The 22400-nt window shown below is 45.5% G+C and overlaps 1 protein-coding gene across 1 annotated transcript in view; it reads left to right on the forward strand.

The window, feature by feature from the left end:
- Window positions 1–22400, forward strand: part of TLL2 (tolloid like 2) — an 88650-nt gene that overhangs the window by 41292 nt on the left and 24958 nt on the right. Inside the window, exons 3-9 of the mRNA XM_033066492.1 lie at window positions 6891–6962; window positions 9362–9532; window positions 10277–10394; window positions 10797–10975; window positions 11246–11351; window positions 17122–17246; window positions 21486–21601. Of these exons, the coding sequence (XP_032922383.1) occupies window positions 6891–6962; window positions 9362–9532; window positions 10277–10394; window positions 10797–10975; window positions 11246–11351; window positions 17122–17246; window positions 21486–21601 (887 nt within the window). The remainder of the gene's footprint in view (window positions 1–6890; window positions 6963–9361; window positions 9533–10276; window positions 10395–10796; window positions 10976–11245; window positions 11352–17121; window positions 17247–21485; window positions 21602–22400) is intronic.

A 22400-nucleotide genomic window follows, 5' to 3' on the forward strand; every position in this document is an offset into this window, starting at 1 on the left:
GGGTTACATTTGTGGAATAAATGTGTTCACTTTGAGCCACTTGTTCAGGCTTAATTTGGAGACAAGGCTGATGCTTGTAGCTGCAGTGGACAAAACCCCTTTGCTGCAGCTCCCCTTTTGAAATGGGGAGGATGAAGTATTTATTCAGCTGTCAAGTGGGGAAAGAAAGCAAATTAGTTTTAGGCTGGAACACTGGACTGTGTTTGCTGTTGTGCTTCTGAGGCCAGATGGTGACTTGGACAGCCCCAGGGAATGGGTAACAAGTTTCTCCAGGGCAAAGATCAGAAGCAAAAGGAAATATTCAGATTGTCTGGCAGTTCCACTTCCTAGAGAGAAAAAGGGAGTGTGAGATGCATCAGGCAGTGTTAGGGAGGGGATTAGCTCCTCCTTCAGTTGTTGCTGTTGCTGAATCCTGGAGTCAGTTTGGGGTAGGGTGGGTTTGGGACCTGACTCCCCCTCCCAGCTGGAGCTGTCCCTGGAAGGACAGGGCAGCTCCACCAGCCCCTGTTGGGGCACTGGCTCAGAGAGGAAAGTGCCTCTGCCCTGAGTCCTCAGCTCCCCCACGGCTCCTCTGATGACAGCAAATGGTTTGGGCACCTGTTTCACCAAGGAGTCAGGGAAGACCACAGGGAAGGAGATGGTCTGAGGTTACCTAAGAGTGCTACATTTGGCTTGTGCTCCCAAAGTGTTTTAAGTCCCACTTGTCCAGCCTCAGTGTTGGCTCCTGCCTCAGTTTCCCTGGTTTGGCAGCTGGTTTCAGGTGCTCTTTAAATGAGCTGTGGTGGAGTTGGTAGGTAACCAAGCAATGAGATGTTTCAGCAATATCTACTTAGGCTGCTCAACTACCTGTTAAACATGGCTCAGGCTCCCAGGAGATAAGAAGGTACCAAAAACTGTCCAAGAAGCTCCAGAACTGTGAATGTCTGAATGTCTAGGCAGAAAGTGAAGTGGAAGAAAGGTCTCTCTAGTGGTACAAAACATTCTCTGTGGAAGGAGTTTTAATTCCATTCAAACATAACTTAGCTTCCCATGTAAGTGTTTTCATTTTGAGTTAATTTTTATCCAGTATAAACAAGGTAGGGGGAAAACAAGAGGATTAGGAAGGCTGAAGGGGAGGAGCAGCCTGGCTGGGATGCTGGGAACCCCAGGCTCTCCCTGGAAGCCACAGCTGGAGCAGGGCAGCACAGGGAATAGTGCATGCCCTGTCTGCAGCAGCCTGGGGTGCACTGAGGCTGAAGAAATTGCGCTCTGCAGGTCAGAAAGAAAAGAATGTCAGCCAAGGGGGGCTGTGAGGTTGGTACTGTCTACTAGGACAGCAGTGGGTGAACCCAAGCCAGCTCTTACAGTTTCCTTATTGCCTGCAAATTCACTTGTTTCTCTTTCCTTCCAAAAGACAGACAGGGAGGGGAGGTGGTTTTTTGTGAATTGAGAAGAATGTCAAAGTGAGGCAGACACTTGTTAGATCTTGACCCATCAGATTGACAAGAAGCCAGGTGCAAGGGAATGGGGATAGTTGGTACTGTGCACTGCTCAATTGATATGCTGGGAAGGGAGAAGTCTTGCACCATGTGTAGGGACCTGGCTAAACAACAGAGACATGCACATGGCCAAAATACTCATGTAGTCACTTTAGCTTTTCATTTTCACTTGCCTTAGTAAAAATACTGTACTTGCAGGGCTCTTTCTCATTGGAATAAACCAGTGAGATGACACAGGTCGTAGGTAACTTTTTTCTTTTCTTTTACCTCTCAATTATTTGTCTTTTTACCCTAGGGAACAGAAGTGATTGCTACAGCCCACAGGAAAAGACCCCTTTCAGTCTCCTCAGTCCTTCCTTAAGTCTCAGTTGAAAGGTTGTTGGAGAGGTTGGGTCAGATTGTCCCCTTTCTTGCAATGCCTTCTTTAAAAACAAGATGCATCACAGTATAAAAGTGATGTTTCCACTTCCAGAAGAGCAGGGAGTATCCAGGGAAAATGCAGGGTGTTTGGGAATGGTGCTGCCTGCACTTCTGCTCTGCCTGCCACACCACTCCAAATACAGCTGACCAGCAGAAGATCTTAGTCCATTAAGTGCTTTCCAGCTCATGTCTGTGGCAGCCTTGGGTTTGCTTAGCTGTGCTCACCTTCCTCCTGTCATGAACTTCCCTGTGAGACCAGTGTCCTCCTTCCCTGCACAAGCATTCACAGCTGATGTGGGGATGACACATCTGCCTGTCAAGCCTCTGGACCTTGGGACTCTCCTGAGTTATTGCAGCTAGTCAGCTTACTCTGAATATGAAAAACAGATTCCTGCAGGGAATTTGGGGTTCAGAATTCTTCCTTTTTAAATTTATTTTTCTTTAAGTAAATTGAGGGAACTTCAGCTCTTCCACTGACAGGAAATGCTGAAGGATATATCTCAAATCATTTGCTCAGATCTCCAGGGTATGGGGGTTTATGAAAGGCTTTTGCTATAGACTCTCCACCAGCTCTGGGAAACATCTGTTCTGCATTCTGAATGCATTTTCCCAGCAGAAATTGTTTTAATAAAATCATCACTTTTTCTGTGCTTAGAAAACACAGTGAAATAAAGTTTTTTTCCTATACTAAACAGTTCTTGACCACTGGTTAATGAGGTTAAAAACTGTATGTAACATTGTTTGACTTATCCTGTTTTTCCAGGAGCTTCTCTGATGGTCATTATATCACAGAACTCATCAGAACTGAAACTCTTAAGAATGGCTAGTGTTTAATGTTAACTGCACAGCTTGGTTTTGCTGGTGCTTCACTGCAGTCCCTGTTTGAAATCCAGTCTCTAAACCATGGCAGTGTGAATGTATTGAGTGAGACTATGAAAGCAGGGTATTCTAAGACATAGGTAGGGGAGGTGAAATTGTTTATAATTTTTCAAAAGTACTTTTTTTTATCACTGTGTAGTAACCCAGCTCTGAAATGGCCTTCTCTCCACAGTAAGATACCTTAGAGAAAGTCGATTCACCTGAGAACAAATAATTATGTGCACAGCCAAGTTACTCTCTGCTAAACCAGAAAAATTGGAAAATCTGTCAAAGTCCTTGGTGATCACTGTGGACTCCTTTGTCCGCAGCAGAGGGAATGAGCATATGGGTGGTAGTTACCTTCAGAGTTCAGCAACCAGGAAGGGGAAAGGAAAACTCTGTGAACATGAAGAGATTCTTCATTGGCCTGGAGAGAAGAAATTATCCTGGCTTTGACCTGTTCTCAAAGTGGTTTTGATTTTAATGGGAACTTCTACAGTTTGGAGAAAAGGGAGGTGTTGCAAGCTTCATCCCATCCAGTTTCCCATGTAAGAATGTTCTGTGTTCTCAGTCTGCAATATTTTGGACTTCAATTACAAACTACAATTCCTGTTGTCACTAGTTGGGTTTTGGACTAACATAGGCATAATTTGAAAATGAAGCTTGACTCAGTCTAGACTGATGTTTGTCCTTTGCTTTCCGTTGGGTAACTCATCTTGCCTCAGAGCAGCATTTTCCAATGAAAGCTCAAAGACAGATGGTGCGAAAATGTTTTGGAAGTCAGCTGCCCCTCGAGCAGGTCTTAAGTGGACTGCAAGGAGGGTGGTAGGTATTTCTGGGCCAACCACACGCATTCTGATTCACCAGCAGACTGCTTCACTGCCTTGCCTGGCTTTCCTCTCCTTTTTTCAGACAAGAACCCCTTCATGGTCCATAAACAAGTGGAGGAAGCACAGAAGCTTTAGTGAGCAAGAGATCTAATTGTCCCCTCCTTGGTGATTCAGACACCCCGGGCTTAAGCAACAAAAACAAACCAGAACATGCACAGCAATAAATGCCTTCAATCCTAAATTGCATCTTGTAGAAGACACATTTTCAGGTCTGCTGTATTACTACTTCGCCCAGTCCCACCCTCTGTTATTGGAAGTGAGGGTATGAATGGAGTTTGCTTCCTGCTCTGCCTTCAGGTTGCACATCTTTTGCCTGTTCTAGTGGTGCAAGGGAGCTGCAAACAGAATAGTTTTGGTGGCATGCTTTGTGCACTCTCCCTCTCTCTTAATATCTTGTCCTTTATTCTGGTTTCAGCTGAGCAACTTGGACTTCATTTAACAAAATTGGATTTTCATTTTCCTCTCCAGGGAGAGTGAGAGAAACTGCTTTCTTCCCAACAATGCCCCAGCCTACTGCTTTCTGCTTCGCTGGACCCTTACTTACAACCTCAGGCTGCTTCTAGTTCCTGAAAACAATTTATACACCTGTTCTTCAGCCATGCTTGCAGACACGATGCATTTATCTCACATCTATGGTGCTTTCAAGCTACTGGACATTTCCTTCAGTTAGCCAAGCTCCCTTGGCAGTGCTGGTCTATGACAAATAGAAAAACAAGATGTGCAAATGCACTGTAGGTAGAAGATGAAATATTCCCCAGCCTGGGCAGAGAATCTCTTCTGTGTCTCTGCCACGTCATGCACAGAAACTAAGTTACCTAGTTAGGGAGTCCAGCAGTGTTCTGCCAGGGTTGCAGCTGTTAAGTAGGACAAATTATTAGGAAGAATTGAATTACAAAAATGTGGAGGTTAAGAAGAGAGACATGGACACATGACCTAACAAATTCTGTATCTTTGGCTGGTTGTGGGAGAAGCAAGCAAAACTCAGGCTTAAGAAAGATGAGTGCTGGTCTAGCCCAGCAGCATGTGGAAGGTGCTGGGGATGAAAGTGATCTTGGGGGGCTTGTTAACTGCTGGGTATCCTTTAAAGTCAATAACATGTCTTTGTGGGATACCAAGCCTGCTTTTATTGGCTTTGCACAGAGCACGATGTCAAACTGAAAATCTCCCTTCTCCTCTTCAGTATTTCCAGTGATAATGGGCTTCAGTACATACATGGACATTTCGTGCTCTGGGGCAGTGACACTGGAATATGTTCTGCTTTTGGGTGTGTCAGAGTAGTCTGACAGAGAGGTACAACTTCAGGAATGTGTTGAGGGGACAACAGGACCTACACATTACCTGCAACCTATGTGCAACTGCTTCCAGAGACAAGGTGCATTTCTTGGCTTCCTTGTTTACTGTCAATGACATATCAGTTCTTCTGAGATCCTACCTTAGCCCTCTCTTGGAAAGACTCAGAAGAGGACTAAATGTCTGTCAAGTCACTTTAATTTTTTGGCATATCTTTAGGCATCATGATGATAGGAAATGTCTAAAACCTCAAGTGAATCAGAAGAGGATCTTCTAAAATTGTCATGTTTGATTCCAAACACCCTTGTGGGACACAAGGCTGTGGGTGCTCCCTGTCTGTGTGAGTGAAATTAGAGTTTGAAAATATCTGGTATTTGTGCACCCCCATATCTGGCCTTTGTGTAGTGCTCTCCCTTTTCATGGGCTACAATAAGACAAAATATGCAAAGATGTTGTAGATTTCATTAGTCACACTAGTTTATTCAAACCTCCTCTTTGCATAAGAAACCAAGGCCTGCAGTGATCTCTGGGAAAGAATGTGCTGGGAGCTGGGAGAAGGGAGTGCAGGAATGGCAGTGCGGCACAGCAGAGGTCAGCAGCCCGGGCACAGGAGAGGGGCCGGCTCTAGGCTTTGGTGCCATCATTTGCAATTCAATCTCATGCAGCTCCCTCTTAGGAGAACAATTCACTAAATACAGAGTTGTTCTTTTTCCCTAATTCACCATATAATTCACCTCCTAAGTTCAATTAAGAAGCAATCTGTTTGTGACTGGAAGCAAGCTGCATTTATTTAGAAATACAAAATTATCATTTGCCTCAGCAAAGGTTGCATGCCTTAATAATTCTCGTGATGAATGGCTAGTTGGGGTTTCCTTTAAATGGAATGAGATATTGTGTGAAGAATAGCATACTTTGCAGGGGTGGGGGTGGGAGAAGTCCTGGGCATGTAAAACTGAGAAGAGGAACTTTTGTTGGGTTTGGGCTTAAGGAAGTGAGGAGGACTGGGCATGAAAGAAAACAAAGGGAAATCTTAGGATGGGACATTGAAGCTGGAAAAGAGTGATAGAGTTCAGAGCAATCCATCTTGTTGAATCAGGCTTGTTCCTGTTCACACATCTAATGGCTTTTGTCCAACCAAGCTCTGTTAAACTATGGGACTTCCTTTGGGAGACAAACCCCTGATTTACTGTGTCTCTTGGACCAGGAAGCTCTAACCAGCTGAGAATCTGGGTATTTTATTTTCTTCTGCATTGTTTTGTAACCATCTTTCATCATAATTTTCCTGATACTCATATCAGTTGCAGTGGTATAATGTAGATTTGTTACCATCCTCTCAGTCCTTCTCCAAGGTGCAGGGATACACCTTTTCCCCTGTCCTTGCCCTGTTGGACAGGCTGGAGAAGGATTTGCTAGAAGCCAGCTCCAGAGCAAAGGAGAGTTTTCCAGCTGGCAAAGCAAGACTGCTTCAGTGCCTGGAAGATGTCCAGCTGTCTTGAAAGGGAGACATCCCTCTTGGAAGTGTCCACACTGCATCCAGCAGTGCTGTATGGCCAACAACGCATTCTTTTCTGCATGTGGTGGTTTACCATGCTCTTCATGCTTTATCTTGCCACCAAGACTACAGAAACTTGCTTTTCAATACCTCTACAGAGATCAACTCATTCAGCTCCTGCTCTCATTAAATCTCCATGAAATTAGCCTTCCCTAGAAGAGACTTTCTGCCTATTCAGCATTAGGCGTGGTGTGGTAATGAGTTGCAAGGTGTCACTGTAGGCTAGAAACAAATCCAGGAGAAGTGCCTAGCTTTATCAAGGGTTTAGTCCCTGCTCTCTGAACAGGGAAAGCAGTTGCTGTGGCCAGCAGACCCCAGCTGGCATTGCTGTTGTCCTTTCCACATCAGAGCTCTGCCAGCCAGCTCACCAGAGATGAGTCTCTGCTCTTTTTTCCTTTGCAGGAGGCCTGGGAGAAGAGGTGTCAAATGAGAATGCCACTTCAACCAACCACAGTGACAAAGCAGTTAAAAAGGGTAATGTGGTACCCCACCCAGACCTTTGGGTATCTTTTATTTACTTTTTTATCCCTGTAAAAACGTATTTTTGTACTGTTTTGTACATGTGTATGCCTCCATGCCTGGGAGATCAGCCCTGCCCAGGCATTTTTTGCTGTGGATGAACTCTCTGAGAGGGTGGGTTTGCCTTGTATAATGTGGTGGGTTGACCCCAGCCAGAAGCCAAGCACCCAGTCACTATTCCCCTCCTCCAGCAGGAGAAGTGAAAAAGCAGGAAAAGCAAGAGTGAGAAAATCCATTGGTTCAGATAAACATAGTTTAATAAGTGAACAAAAGGGGAAAAAATAACCAAAGTGATATAAAGGCAATTGCTCACCCCCACCCACAAGTAACCCATGCTAAGAGAATGTGTCAGGCCTCTCCTGGGAGGAGGTTTTAACAAATTTCAGTTGTTAAAGGCAGAAGACTATAGCAGGAGTTAGGAGCAGTCAAGACCTGTTGCAGGACTGGTGAGGAGAACTTGCCCAAATGAGTGTGCTGCTGGCAAGGAATGGAAGCTCTGGTGACATGTCCATGTGCAAATCCACAGAGATTTTGGGCATGGCCAGGAGCAGTTTGTGAATAGAAGACAAGACTGGTTCTGTCTTGACACCCTCTCTCTTCTAGCTGTGGCCCTTTTAATGGCAGCGCCTGTGCTGGTGCCCGGTACCAGCAGCACCAGGTGTGTATGCAGGAGGGTGGTTCCTCCTTTGCTGGGAGAACCCCCAGCCTCAGAGCTTCTGCCTTCCAGGATCCAGCAGCTGGCTTGGAGATGGGGCAGCTTCTGAAATGCCAGGAAGGTGCTTAGGAGTAAGAGGAACAAAAGGCAAATTCCTGTTTTTGTCCTGCAGCTCAGAGCAAGGCCTTCAGCAGGAAGGGCTTGACCTGGTGAAGCAGGAGGGAGGGTTTAAAGTTCATTCTTTTAATTCCCTTACACTGCCTGAATTTCCTTCCCATTGTATTGATCCCCTCAGCCTTGACAGTAGTGGTTTGCTTACTGGTGCTTCAGCTGGAGGGATGAATAGGGGAAGAGGCTCTCAGCAGCCCCCCTGTCACTGGAGGAAGGTCTTAGCAGGACTTGTGCTTTTTAATAAGCCGGCAGCCTGTGTCCCTGACATGGAAAGCAAAGCTGTCTTGCTGATTTACATACAAATTGCCATCTGGGCTTCACAGCAGTGCACTGTGAGCCACCACCAGCAGTGCTGCTCCTCAAGGTGGCAAGGATGCTCACCTTGATGTGACTCTTTAGGCCAGCACTCTCTGAAGGCATAGCAGCCCCTGGGCTCTGTTATTCCTTTGCCCTAGTCCAGCTAATGAGTTGGTTGTGCAGCACTGGGAGCTTATCTAACAAGTGGTGTCTGCACGCAGAGGTTTGTAAAGCCCAGCTGGACTATGGCTGCTTTGAGGGTTTGAGTTTTCCATGCCACCTCAATTAGGAGATGAACAACCAGGAAGCTTTGAGTAAAGGATTTTTTGAGTAAAGGTGTCAGACTCACACCACATGAAAAGTGCACTCAGAATCTGAGCAGAGCTGCAGCAGCAAAGATGCAAGGCAAGGTACGGGGTCTGCCTAGAAGATGTGTGCATTCTCTTGCAGATTTTAAGGCCAGTGCTGAACACCACACAGCCAGGGCTCCTCTACCCTCTGTGACAAGAAATGAGATGTGTTCTACTTTCCCTTTTGTATTTTTGCTCCTTTTTATTAAAATGAAGAGATTCAGCATGGATGGAGATTTGCACTTCTGTTCTTCCATCCTGAACATCCCTCCTCCAGCAGAGACTGTCCCATCTTTATAGATTTCCAAAGCACCCAAGACCTGGTATGTGAAACCAAAGTAATATTTTTCAGCCTTGAGTACAGATTTCAGAGTTAGGAGATTGTCACCTTCTGTGGCCAGCTCAAATGAGTAGTTGTTGCTTGAAGCTATTCCTAATGGAACAAACCATTTCCTAATGGAACAAACCATTCCCTGCAGATGAGTGGAGAGGTAGGGCAAGTTGAGAATATACAGTGACATCTAGGCTTGTTTGATTCCCACCTCCTGTTCCCCTTGTTTTAGTACTGTGTCCCCATCTGTGAAGTTGCTGTTGCAGAGAGTGAAAGGATAAGAGACAGGGAAGGATGTGTTTTTACATCCTAATGGGAGAACACTTTGGCATAGTGCACGTGGAGGCTCCGAAACAAGAAGGGTCAGTTTTCTATAGGTTAGCAGTCTCAAAGTCCCCAAAAAAATCACTGGCAAATCTGTCTATGACTTCTGGTTTGATTTAACACCTTGCTTTTTCTTTTTATCTTTTTCTGAAGCTCCGGGGTATTACCTGAGGGCTGCACATGGAACTAGAGGGGATTTAAACAGTGTTGCCACTCTGTCTTGCAGACGGCAGGCAGAACACAACGCTGGCAAGGAGCCCGAAGGGGAAGGAATCTAAAGATGAGCCTGGGATGGATGCACACTCCTCTGCCAGAGTGCGCAGGGCAACCACGTCCAGGGCTGAGAGGATCTGGCCAGGAGGGGTCATTCCCTACGTGATTGGAGGAAATTTCACTGGTCAGTAGTGACAACACTGCTTTCTGTCTGCCATGGGCTTTGTGGCTCAAACACTGTGGGAAATCTCTGGAGCAGAGTTCTCCCACTAAGGGCTGAGGTCGTTGGGAATCTGTCTCCTGAGGTAGGGTGGGCATGTCATTGCACAAGGAATTGTGCACTGTGGAAGCCTGAAGCTGAGGTGTGCAGTGAGATGGTTCTTCTCCTGGAGTCCAAGAAATACTTGAGTGACTGAGTCACTTTCCTTTAGGAGCCAACACCTGTGAACTGTGCTTGCCCCCTTTTTTGCAGAATCCTCTCTGCTGTTGGAAGCTTTGCCTTAGTATTGAGGAGCATCTGTAGCACTCATGAGGTTCCTGGGTCTTGAAAGGTGTGCGTGGTCATTACTTCACGTCACGAGAGCAAAACTGGCACGTCACTTAGTAGCTGGTCTTCAGATCAGAGCACCTAACAGCTCTGCCAGAATGGCCTGTGCCTAGAGAGGTGACATGTTTTGTATTCACAAATATTGATGTACTTAATCTGTAAAGTTTGCTACCTGTTTAATTAGAGCAGTAAATTCATCAGGCACAGAGAGAGAAAAGATGATACAGGAAGGTAATGCTATAGGTGGAAGTGGGCCCCAGAGTCCAGGAGGTGTCATTGGCTGTTTGCAAGGTTGACTGTTCCCATATCCAGATGAAGTCCATTAGAGATTTTCCTGAAAGCCAGGCCTTCACTGTTTGCTCCTCTTGATTTCTTTTCCAGGAACCCAAAGAGCTATCTTTAAGCAAGCAATGAGGCACTGGGAGAAGCACACTTGTGTGACCTTTGTGGAGAGAACTGATGAAGAGAGCTTCATTGTGTTCACATACAGAACATGTGGGTAAGTGCTGCACACACTCCTGCAGTCTCTATTGCAAACAGAGCTCTCAGTGACACGTGGCTTTGTGAGTCCAGCCCAGAATAGACCAAAGGCTACATTGGGGAATCTGTCACAGAGATGCAGCTGGTCAATTTAGTGAGGATTGCTAGGATACTTTAGTATTTTCTCAGAAGGTGCTAAGCCTTTCTGGATTCTTTTTTCCTGGGATAACACTTAGGGGTACATGTGTGTTTATAGATACGCACTTTTTTCTTTATGTTTTCTTTGTACTTCCATGCAAGTACATATAGTGTATGCAGCTGCTGCCTGTCCTGAACCCTGCCAGATGCCATCCTCTGTTCCCATGTTTTAGTTCCTCAAGTCACTGAGGTGCTGCATGGGTTTGTGGGTTTTCTTTTCCAGGTGCTGCTCCTACGTGGGTCGCCGAGGAGGGGGCCCTCAGGCTATATCCATTGGAAAGAACTGTGACAAGTTTGGTATTGTGGCTCATGAGCTGGGTCATGTGGTGGGTTTCTGGCATGAGCACACACGACCTGACAGGGACCAGCATGTCACTATCATCAGAGAGAACATACAGCAAGGTAAAATCACACTTCAGGTTATTCTGCCTGCCTTTTGGCTGGGTAGAAACATTTCTTGCTACACTTGTGGAAAACGCTGGTGGTCTGAGGGTTGGAGAAGAAATATTGCTGTCTTTGTCTAGAATAAATAGCTATATTTTGGATGTCCAGCTGAAATTGCTGAAACATAGGAGCATATCCATTTCATTCTGGGCTCCCACAGGTAGAAGTCTTCTTTTTTTCTCTTTCTAAGAGTGGTTTGTTTCTTTTCCTTTTTGTTTGTCATCACAGGCCAGGAGTACAACTTTTTAAAGATGGAAGCTGGGGAAGTGAACTCACTTGGAGAGACCTATGACTTTGACAGCATCATGCACTATGCTAGGAACACATTCTCCAGGTGATAATTCAAGGTTACATGTCCTTAGCATTATGTTTGGTGGTTGTGGTTGACTCTGTGGACTATGTAGAGCCTAGAAGGAGACCTCTGATCCATTGCTGCATTGCAAGGCTCAAAAAATACTTGAAAAAGCAAGGTGGGTGTAGTGTGATGGACTCCTGTTTTCCCCTTTCCACTATATTTACTCAGTAATAATACTGGTAATCGCAGAGAGTTTTCAAAGCATTGCTAACATTCTTTGCAGCCTTCCCAGGTAGCACATCTGTGCACATCTGCCTATGTGCAAGTTGGGTAATTCTAAAACAAAGCTCTGAATCTCTTGGTTGCCCAGCTAATGCTTTGGAGTCACAACACAGCTGTCAGAGTCTCTAGTGGTTGTGCCAAGGGCGAGTTTAACTCTAGATCGTGATCTTTAATTATCTGGGTGTTTTTTCAACCATTTAGGCATGAGCTTTTGATCATGGCCTCTGCAGCTATGTGGTTCTGTGTGGCTGGGTTTTTTCATGGAGGAGCTACCAGTCCTGCCCCAACTAAGTGCCAGTTCCTGCACAGGCTGTTTGTCCTTGACTCCCATCTCATGCCTCCAGATGGAGCCCATTTTCTGATCAGCCTGTTCTACTGGATAGGGAGGTGATGCAAACATAGTTATGTCCTGTGTTTGGAATGAGAGTTACTGAATGATCAGATTCATTTTGCTGCACTACTAGAAGTTTACTTCCATAAATCCTACTATTACTCTTTCCCAAGAGCTTTCTGTCACTACATGCTATGAGTAAAGGGGTTGGAGGGTGCAGTAGAAGTATTCACACTTTTGGAAAGTTTTTGTTGCAAAAATTAAAGATGTCTTTGGGACTTTTTAAATTTTCTTACTCCCCAGTTGTATTGAAGGGCCAAGCCTGTTGCTTTGTGCTTTTGTTTTGACAACTTCACACCAATCAAATGGAAAATGGTCAAACATGCTGAAATTCTGCTTCTTGTGGCAAGAGGAGATGGTGTCTGGGTGTGTGCAAGGGTGCAAGAGTGTTTTGCAGGCTTCAGAGATTTCTTTGCATCAGATATCCAAGGCAAACAATTTTTCTTCCCTTGAGGCATCTGCTGGACCCTTCCAGCATTTGCTAAACTCTAAATAGTTAGAATTGCCTTGCACAAAAGCAGGATTAAGTTATTACCACCATTTATATTGTGGATGCTTTTGAATGTCTCTTGAAAACTAGGGTCCTTCCAAGCACTGCTGGGCCAAAAGGGGATAAAAGTGGCAAGAGTCCTGCTAGATTTAAATTGGTGCTCTGCAGGATTTTTAAGTGTCTTTTCTTTAAGCCCTTAGTCTCTGTGACCCACCCTTACCCCAGTTGCAGTCTTTGTGCAGTAATTGAACTGAGCACTAAGTGCTGGTGGTGCTCTCACCACAGATAAGCAGCTGGGAATTGGCTTTTACTTTGCCATGACCTGTCTTGACATCTGCTGCTCTAAGGGAGCAATGTGTTGACCAGCCGGAGAGACTGGTGGGTGTGTCCTTCCCACCTCACTGAGGTTTGGGAGTGCTGTCCAATTGTGACCCAAACTGACAAAAGCACACAGTCCATGAAGGTATTAAGTTCCAGCAAGCTTCATTAAGGTCAGTGGCTAGGAAAGGGAGAGAGTTCCTGCTTGGCCCTGCAAGGGAAGGGCTGCACTGGGTGTGTTAATACATTAGCAGGCACTAAAAGCTGACATAAGGTGGTGTGAGCACCTGACCAGTGGAGATGGGATGTGTGAGTGAGCAGGGGAAGGACACAGAGTCATGTCTGTGACTTACTCTCTTGTAGCAATTCTTACCTGGCACAACCTTGTTTTTAACTTCAGTCAGTACTGATGATAGTCAATCGTATTGTGCTTGCCATGGTCAAATGCTGCTGTAAATCCTGGGCCTTTTTTATTCTAAACTTTTTACCTAGGACAGAAAGGAATAGCTTTTTTGAGATTTGATGAGTCCTGGCAGTGGAAATTGTTCCCAGTGATACTTTTAAAGATTGGTGTAGTGTCACTCCTTTCCATTTCATAGCAAAATATGCCTCTCATTTTTGTCTGTGGCTAATAGATATTGGAGTATGGCACAAGAGACTGTAATGACAGCAGGAAAAAGTTTTTACCATTGGAATTTCTGTTGTCATCTATGTCAGAAATTTGCTTGTTTTGCGGAGTGGCTGCAGGCTTTTATTTCCTGGTGCATTCCTTACAGACATGGCAGCAATCTAAACGGAATGTTGCTGTATCATGAAACAATTTATTTTACTGCTGTCGAGACCCATAAATGGCAGCTTAGCAAGAAGAAAGTTTAAACCTCCACAAAGCCCTAAGCAAGTAGCTGGTTACCTTAATTCACTAAGTGGCTTACTAGTAGATGGGACAGCACAGTCTGGAGTTACAAAACATGACCTCTGCAAAGCTCGTGTTCAAATCATGATCACTGCCTCTGTGTCAGGATGGCATCCTGTATTTGCAATGCACTGTCCTAATCCTGCACAAGGCATACACAGATCCTACACAGGTTTTACTGCATGAAGAGTCGTATTGTCTCTCTTCTGCACATGGAGGTACAGAGCTGGGACAAAAGGTAGCTGTCTGCAGCTGGGTCCTTAACCTGCCTTGACTATCTGCTTCCTTGAGTGTTGTTTAGGCACCTGTATTTTTTACCCTGTCTACTGGCACATGAATGTTTAGCATGTGTTGAGCTCAGTTGATAATTTCATAGCATGGGGCTGGCACTTGCACATTCAGGGTGTCGGGCAGATGCTGATGACTTGTGTGAGTCTCTTCTCAAGCTCTGTTGTTCTTAGCTGGTAGGAATGGTGGGGTGTTGTGCTTGGCTGACAGCTGCATTGGGCAGCTAATGCATGTTCTGCCTGTGACTGGACAGCAAGAGAATGGGGCAGCCAGAATTCGTGGGTTCTTCTTCTACCTCTGGGAGGAGAGTTTAGGTATTTTGTTCAAGAATGGTTCCAGGTTAGAATTCCTGAGCTGCTCTGTTTAAGGATGTCTGTTTGTTGTTGATTAACTTTTGAGTGAAAGTATTTGCACTTTTAGAGACACCAAATGTGCAGCTTTACACTCCAGGTATTTTAAGCAGATGAAGTTTGGGTGGACAGCATTGGACTTCTGGGACAGGCTCTCCTGTTGTTGGTTCCTTTGATGGCAAAATGAGAGAAACTGTACTTGCTGCTCTGTAGTTGGGAGCCATGTTCAGCAATGTATGTGCAAGGAGAAAAAAAATCAACTGGATTTAAAAGCAAAACCAAAAATCTTACTGCCTCAGCATAGAGTACAGCCTTCTGGAAGAAAATATGTTTGACAGGTAACAAGGGTAGTTTGAAGTTACGGGTTGTTGGCATTGTGTGAGCAGTGCCTGAGCTATACACTGTGCAGAAAGCTGAGAGCTGTGAGTGCACAGTTGTGAGGAATGGAAAAAAGAATCAAAAGTTTGCATGTGCAAGTAGTGACTTTTCTATTAAACTCTGTCATTCTTCTCTGGTTGAGCCTGGAGATCTGCAGAAAGCATTTCAGAGGCCACAGAAGTATGTCCCTGCCAAATGCCGAGTTCTTCTATGAACTCCTGAGGAGGCTTGAAAATTTACAGTAATTTCACGGTTATAAACCACACCATTTTGACTAAAATTTTGGTCCGAACCTGAAGTGTGGCTTATAATCAGGTGCAGCTCATATATGGACAAAGAACAAAAAGTTGCTGTTTTAGTTTGGAGGACAGGTGTCTGCTGAGAAAGGCAGGAACTGATCTTTGAAATGGAGAATGTAAATCCCCTCCCTCCAAATCATTATAATTTTGAAATCAAGGGGCTTTCAGGCAAAAATATGGGAATTAGGAATAACAGTTCTTTTCTAGGGAAATTGAAATAGGAATACAGTGCTACAAAGAAACAAACCCCAAACCCTGACAAAGTCAGAGTACAACCTGACACCCCGTCAGGCAGGGTGTTGGTAGCAGTCCCATTAAATGGTGGCTGCAGTCCTCCTGCAGTGACAGATGTGATTCAGTTGGAGCAGTGCTCCTGTACAAGGTGCAGTTTCCCTCCCGAGGTCCAGTGGTGATGTGGAGAAATCCGGTTTTCCTCTGGAGTCCAGTGGAGAAAGGGGCTCCCTAAGTGTCCCAAAACCTCTGTTTTTATCTTGGTAAGAAATGTTGGGCTCTTCCCCCTGGCTGGAGCAACTTCCAATGGGATGCAGTAATTTTATCAGTCACACAGTGGGACTCAATGGCCATTAGCAGAAAATGACTCACTGGAGGAAGGATGGGTGGTGAAAAGATAAAGAACAATGCCCTGCCTGGTTTCAATGGATGGCCCATTAGCAGAATATATGCCGTTGAGATAAGGATCACTGCCCCCACCCTCAACAGATGGTGATAGAATAGATACCTTTTATCACACTCTGTATTGTAATGTGCGGCTTATAATCAGGGGCAGCTTATAATCGCGAAATTACTATACTTGGAGCAAACTGACCTGTTTCTATGCTTGTGGTGTTTCTGGAATTGGAAGATTATATTTTCAATACATAAATCAATTCAGCCCAAGGCATGCAGCTGGCATATAAAATAACAAACTGAATTTATAAATCAAAATTTGAGGGACTCACCTCAGGTCTTATAAGTATTGGTTTTGGTGCCAATCAGGAATTTTTTTACTGCCAAAAAACCACCAACATCTCCCATGCAACAACTGATTCCACTTTTCAAAACAGATTAAATTCATTTGCCTCTATTTCTTTCTTCAATTTGAATATTTACAAAACAATTTCCCCCCTTCCCTCCCCACCTCTGGACCAGGCAGCACTGAAATTATTGCTTCTGCCCTGATTTCCTATTGGACTCTCTGGACACTTGTACCCTGTCCTTCAGAGAGAGCAGTCTGCCTCACTGAGCTGATGCTGAAGGCTAAGCTCAGTATTAGCCTTGGCATCCTCAAGCCTGTTTGGCGTTCAGGGGTGCTGTGAAAGGTTCCTGTGGACTGGACAGCCTGGTTGTGAGAGCTTGGATTTTGCCAACCTGGATTTCAGGTTTCTGATTCCCTCCCTCCTTCCCTACAATCCTAGTGCTCCCTTGGGGTCTCTTTTTGCGTGCAAGCTCTTGCTTGGCTGCATGGACTGCATTTTGATAGAAGTGAGGCCTGAGCTTAAATCCTTCACTGGACTGAGATCAGAAGAGCAGTAAAGAGCTCCTGAGTGTGAAGCACGTGGAAGAAATAGTAGCAAGTAAAAAGAGGCAGAGACAAGTGGTGTTACTAGCTTGGAAACTCATAGAGAACAAAGGTAGAGCACATGATCTTTTCCTCCTGTCTGTGGCAGCCCCAGACACTGCCAGCCCAGCCCCATCTGCTACTGGGAAATCTCCCCTTCCCTCTGCTTCTTTGGCTCAAACACCAGATCTGTGTTCCTGCTGAGCCAGATGTGCCATGAACTGTCTGCAGGAATATTTCATTGCTTTTTCTGATTTATGGCAAGTAATGTGCTACCTCAAACAGAGGCAGCAGCAGTTTTGAGATATCCAAGAGGAATTTTCTGGCTTGGCAGACTTGATTGTACATTTGGAAGCTGTCTGCTATAGTGAGAAGGCTGTCTTGAGATAGTTAGCAGTTATTAGAGGCTGAACCACTCTTGCTTGTTAGCATGGAATATATGGTCAGGGTGATGGGGTGTGGGAGGCCTGCCAGCTCTACTTGCTGTTCATTGTGTCACTTTCCCTACCTCACTGCTCTGTGTGTCTCTGCTCTCCCTTCAGAGGAGTTTTCCTGGACACCATCCTTCCCCGCCGTGATGATAACGGGGTCCGGCCGACCATCGGTCAGCGCGTTCGCCTGAGCCAGGGGGACATCGCTCAGGCAAGGAAGCTGTACAAGTGCCCAGGTAAATATGGCCTGGGGACAAGATCCTGCTTTATCACAGACACATGGTTTATGTGGAAGGCATTGGAGCTCAGGAGCAGCTTAAGGATCCCTCTGAGGAAGGAGTCTTGGGAAACAGAGACTATCAAATGCTATAGGCAGGAGCCATGGGGGAGGAGCGAACTTGCCTAAAATGTGTCTTTGACATTATTCTTGTTGGGTTTAGGGCTTCAGACTACAGGTGGAGTGGGGATTAGGAGTTAGCAAAATGGTGGGAAGATGCCTGGTAGACTGAGGCCCTGGAAAGTGGTGGATAGCTGTTGTACAAATCCACTGCTTTTCTGTATCCAACTATTGGTCAGAAAGTATGAGTCCATAACAGTCTAGAATTAATTCTGAGGACTTCAGCTTCTATATGTTTGAAGATTACTGCTTTAAGCTTATAATGGGTGGTATAACTTTCAGGTCTATTAGTTCTAAGTAACCTTTTTTTTTTTTTTAACCTCATCATTACATTTTTCTTTCTACACTCATCATTATCTCTAAATGGCTTTTGGTTGAATAAAATGTTGTTCTTGCAAAATTATCTCATGGATTAGTTTAGGGGTTAATTTGTTTTGCACTATGTTGTTTTGATTGAGTCTGACTTAATCCAACCAGGCTTTTCATTCCCATAGCTGGAAGAATCAATTACAGATTTAGATTTCTCAAGGCAAGCTGAAAAGCCACTTTGGCCTGAGGTACTGACTAAAAGCTACAAAGCAACTTTTTTTAAAATGAGAACTCTTCTGTGAGTCTCAAGTTTTCAAGTTTTCCATTTGCACAGTAGAACTTTTCCTACTTTTTTTTCCCCACAAAGCTTTAGCAGAGGTTATTACAGTTCAAAACATATTAGGCAGCAAAATAATTAAAGATTTTAGCCTTCTAAATATTTTTTCAAATATCTGTTGTTCTGCTTTGTTTTGTTTTTTTCTTTGCGTCAAAATTTATACATAGGTTGGATCTTAGGAGAAGAAGTGCAGTATATTTAATGGCATTAGCATCTTCATCTGCCTTTTGAATCTGTAGCTTGAAAAGTTTTCTTCATCTGCAAAATACAAAGCAAAGGAGTTCAAGACCAAAGGACTTCATCTCTGTGTTCAAGCAGGGTCTGAATGAGACTTTAGGATGGAGATGCTGTTTGGCAGTGAAGCTGAGGATTTTAGGGTAAAGTGCAGCAGCATAATTCAGAAGTTGAGCGGCAGATGGCTTCCCTTGTAGAAAGAGAGTCTCCATCTGACAATACCTAATAATATCTCCCAAAAAAAGAAGCTAGTGTGGTGGAGGATGAGTTACAAGCATGCCCTGGAATCAGCCAGAACAGCTGCTGTGTCTGTTGTAGGAAACAGGGCTCTCCAGCTCATTAGACTGGAGCTCATGTGCCTGCTGCAGTTAGGGCTTGCTTAACTTGTCCGTTCTAAAACCCTGCTGTTTTAAATTGCTCTTAATTCCTCAAAGCTTATACCTGCTGGGTTGAAGTTAGGGCTAAGCCAGGTGAAATCAAACGAAATTTGCTGAAGGCATTTCTGGAAGGCAGGATGCAGTCTGCTATATAATAGTTAATGCTAGATTTGCTATGGCTGCAAGGTTGAGGATTTGATTACTACAGTCACTACAAAAGCTTCAAAACAGCTCATCCTGCTGTCTTGTGCTGTGCTAAAGGAAAAAGGCTTGTGTAACTGTGCTAATTGTGCAGGAATGGTTAAACTGTAAATTGAGAATGGTCCTGCAGTATTTAATTTCCTCAGTTCTGTGGGCATTTTCACAAAGATGCAGTGTACCAGTAACCAGCTGATGAACTCTGAGTGCCTCACTCAACTGCTTCATTTACAAATGAGTTCTGAAGCATTCACCTTACTGCTTTGCTTTTCACCTCTGTTCCTTTCTACCTGCTCAGTTTCTTGGATGCCAGAAGTTCTCAGCAGTTGCTTTATTGGACCTCTTGTCTTCTTTGCTACTCGGTGGAGTACAGTCATGTTGCTTTCTAGGGAGCTCTGCAGGAGGTGGTGCTGTCCCCAAAGATGCTCACATTGCTCACTGTGGTGCTTCCCCCTGTGCTGCATCAGGCTTTGCTCCATGCTGGAAGGCCAGCCTGTCACAGTGTCTGGGGACTTTACAAGGGTCAGAGAGTTAGACAGCTAGTCCTTTCATATTAAAGCAAAGTAGTCTTTGCAAGTAGACACAATAGTACCTGTTCCATAATTACAGAGTCTTGCCAGGAGCTGTGTTATTGCACTCTGGGAGAATTAAGTCTGGGCTGTTGGAACCTTCACTGTGATACAGCTGAGGGCAATATTCTCATGTCACTGTGGTCATTGTGCCTGATTCCCATGATTTAGAGCTCCCTTTATCATTTCATGTTTGTTTAAGTAGATTTTTTGAGCAGAGAAAAAGAACATTTATTTACCCTGGTGATTATGGATTGGCATTCTCTCTCTATTTAAAAAAAAAATATTAAAAAACTCCTTTCTGGATCCCCATATTTGTTCATGTAGTCTGAGCTGTCAAGCTGAGGATCAAACTTGCTTAGGGAAATTAAGAAATTCTGGCCTAGGTGACTCTTTCTCCCCTGCTTGAACATATTAAACTTTTTCAATAGAACCAATCTCTTTTCACTTCCAAATGCCAGCCCACCCATCTGAATGTAATCATGGCTGCAGAATTACCCTGTGATAGCATCAGGCAGAGGAACACCCCTGGCATTTCCATGAGAAAGGGAAAACCATGTCAGATCTTTTAAAGCACTGCTGCTCAATCAGGAATTTTGGGGGGCTGCCTTGCTGTCTCTGAGGAAACAGAGTTGCAGGTCCAGGGGAGCTTTATAATATCAGTTGGTTATGAAATTGGAAAAACAGCTGGGAAGCAGGCAAGCCAAGGTCCCTGCTCCTTGCAGTGGGCACTTGGATGTGTCTGGGCCAAGGAAATGGAAGCTTGGATATTGTGGTGCTCCCAGCCAGCCAGCTGCTCTGCAGATGTGGATGGTCACTCCTTGTTGCAGGTCAGTCATCCTGGCTCAGAGAGCAGAGCTACAGTAGTCACAGCTTTCCCAGATGTTGGAAGCTGCTGTTCCCTAAAGGATCATATGCATGTGCATATTCCTTGCTTCCCAAAAGTCGCTGTGGGATCTACATTTCATCAAGTGCAGCAGGCCACAAAACAGGAAGTTGAAGAGCAATGGGCTGCTGTGCTCACATTTTGTCCTGTGCAGTGCAGTGGCCAGGAAGGTGCTGGGCAGCTGAAGTCCCATTGATGGGACTTGCCTTGCTTTTGTTAGGATGTTTTAAGCCCAAAAAAGACAATTTACAATGATATCTAAGGAGAACTTAATTGAGCAGTTTGTAATGAAGGGAAAACAGATTTGCTGGCAACAGTGTGGGTTTGTGAGGTGGGGTGGGGTTAAAACTTTGCATTTGATTAGTGAATGAGATACAGTAATTTCATGACCATAAGGCACACCCCCGGGAGTCAGCAACATTTCGCAACTTTGTAGATCATATAAGGCGCACCAGACTATAAGGCGCACCTTTTTTTTGCAGTGAGGATCCGCCTCCGGCACCCCCCATGTGGTTGCTGGCTGAGGCCCCGCCTCCACCCCGTTGCCGCGGCCCCGCGGGTCCCTGGGCTCGCCTGCACCTGGCAGCCGTGCTGCCATGGGGCCACTCCCCCTCACAGCCTGGCGCGGCCACAGGGCAACTCCCCACTCAGAGCCAGGCACAGCCCCGCTGCTGCTCCCCCTCACAGCCTGGCACAGCCCTGCGGGGCCACTCCCCACTCACAGCTTGCACTTCCGTGTTGGAAAATTTCGCAACTTTGTGCATTGTATAAGGCGCACCGGACTATAAGGCGCGCTTCTGGGTTCGGGGGAAAATTTTAGTCAAAAGGGTGTGCCTTATAGTTGTGAAATTACTGTACTCCTCAACTGAAACCTGGAAGTGCTGGCGTGTGGAAGGAAGATGAAGGGAGAAGGGTGCTTCTTTAGCAGCTGTTTGTCTGTGTCCTTGCACTGAGCATCATCTGTCCCAGAAATTCTGACAAATGTCACATGACTCCTTTGGTGTGATGGCCTCAGGTGGTCAATGACCTTTGGCCAGTACCATGAATGAGCACTGTTGGAGTACCAGCCACCAACCTGCACGCAGCAGCCATGGGCAGACAGTTTGGTAGACCCTGATGTCTTTCAGAGTCACTCCTTTTTGATAGTTTTTTTTTCCCTCTCCTGCAGTTTGTGGAGAGACCTTGCAAGACTCAACAGGTAATTTCTCAGCCCCTGGCTTTCCAAATGGCTACCCCTCCTATTCCCACTGTGTCTGGAGGATCTCGGTGACCCCAGGGGAGAAGGTAGGTGCCACAGCAGCACAAGGTGTACTCTGCACTTCCCTCATGTGATGATAGTGTTATAACCTGCCAGAAGATCTCGGCATGCCTGGTGTGAGGAACGGAGCCTGGAAAGGCTGCTGAGCACCACTCAGGAGAGAGATGGAGTCAGAAGTACCTGATTTTGAGGAGAGAAGTGGTAATGCTGGAGCAGAGCCCCTCTCATATCTGGGCTGTGTGTTGCTCTCTGATCCTGCCTCTCAGTTTGAGACTGAACCCTGCATGGACATTTCCTGCCACCTGTTAGCTTTGGCAAGCACGCATTCCAAAGCCAGTCAGATGAGTTAGATAAAACGTGCTGCAGTCTGGGATCCTGAAGGGAGCTGAGGAGCCATGAGTGACATCCATGGCCTGCCCCTGTCATGCAGGCATAATGTCCCTGTCAGGGAACTCCCACCTCCCGCCTCCAAACGCCAAGCCCCGCTGCACATCAATCACCTACCCTGTCCACTTTCTTCCCAACTCCTTTTGTTTTATTGATCTTCTGTAGAAATGGAACCTTTCCTTAATCCAGCAACAGCAGCCCTTCAGGCCTATCACTCCATACCAGGCTGCAAGAATGAGCAGCCCAGCCTGCGAGCTCCTTGGCAGAGTGGTTTGGTGAGGATCACTCCCAAGACATGCTTAGGACTCAAAGAAGCGCAGGGCTTGTTTGTTCTGCAGCAAATGCCTGACTCCTGTCACCTGCAAGCCCAGTCCCATGCCATGCTGAACTCCTGCCATCAGCTGCAGGGAGAGCATTGCTGGGGCAAGAGGGCCAGGA

The sequence above is a fragment of the Catharus ustulatus genome, chromosome 8 (genome assembly GCF_009819885.2).
Source record: "Catharus ustulatus isolate bCatUst1 chromosome 8, bCatUst1.pri.v2, whole genome shotgun sequence".
Classification (NCBI taxonomy): Eukaryota; Metazoa; Chordata; class Aves; order Passeriformes; family Turdidae; genus Catharus; species Catharus ustulatus.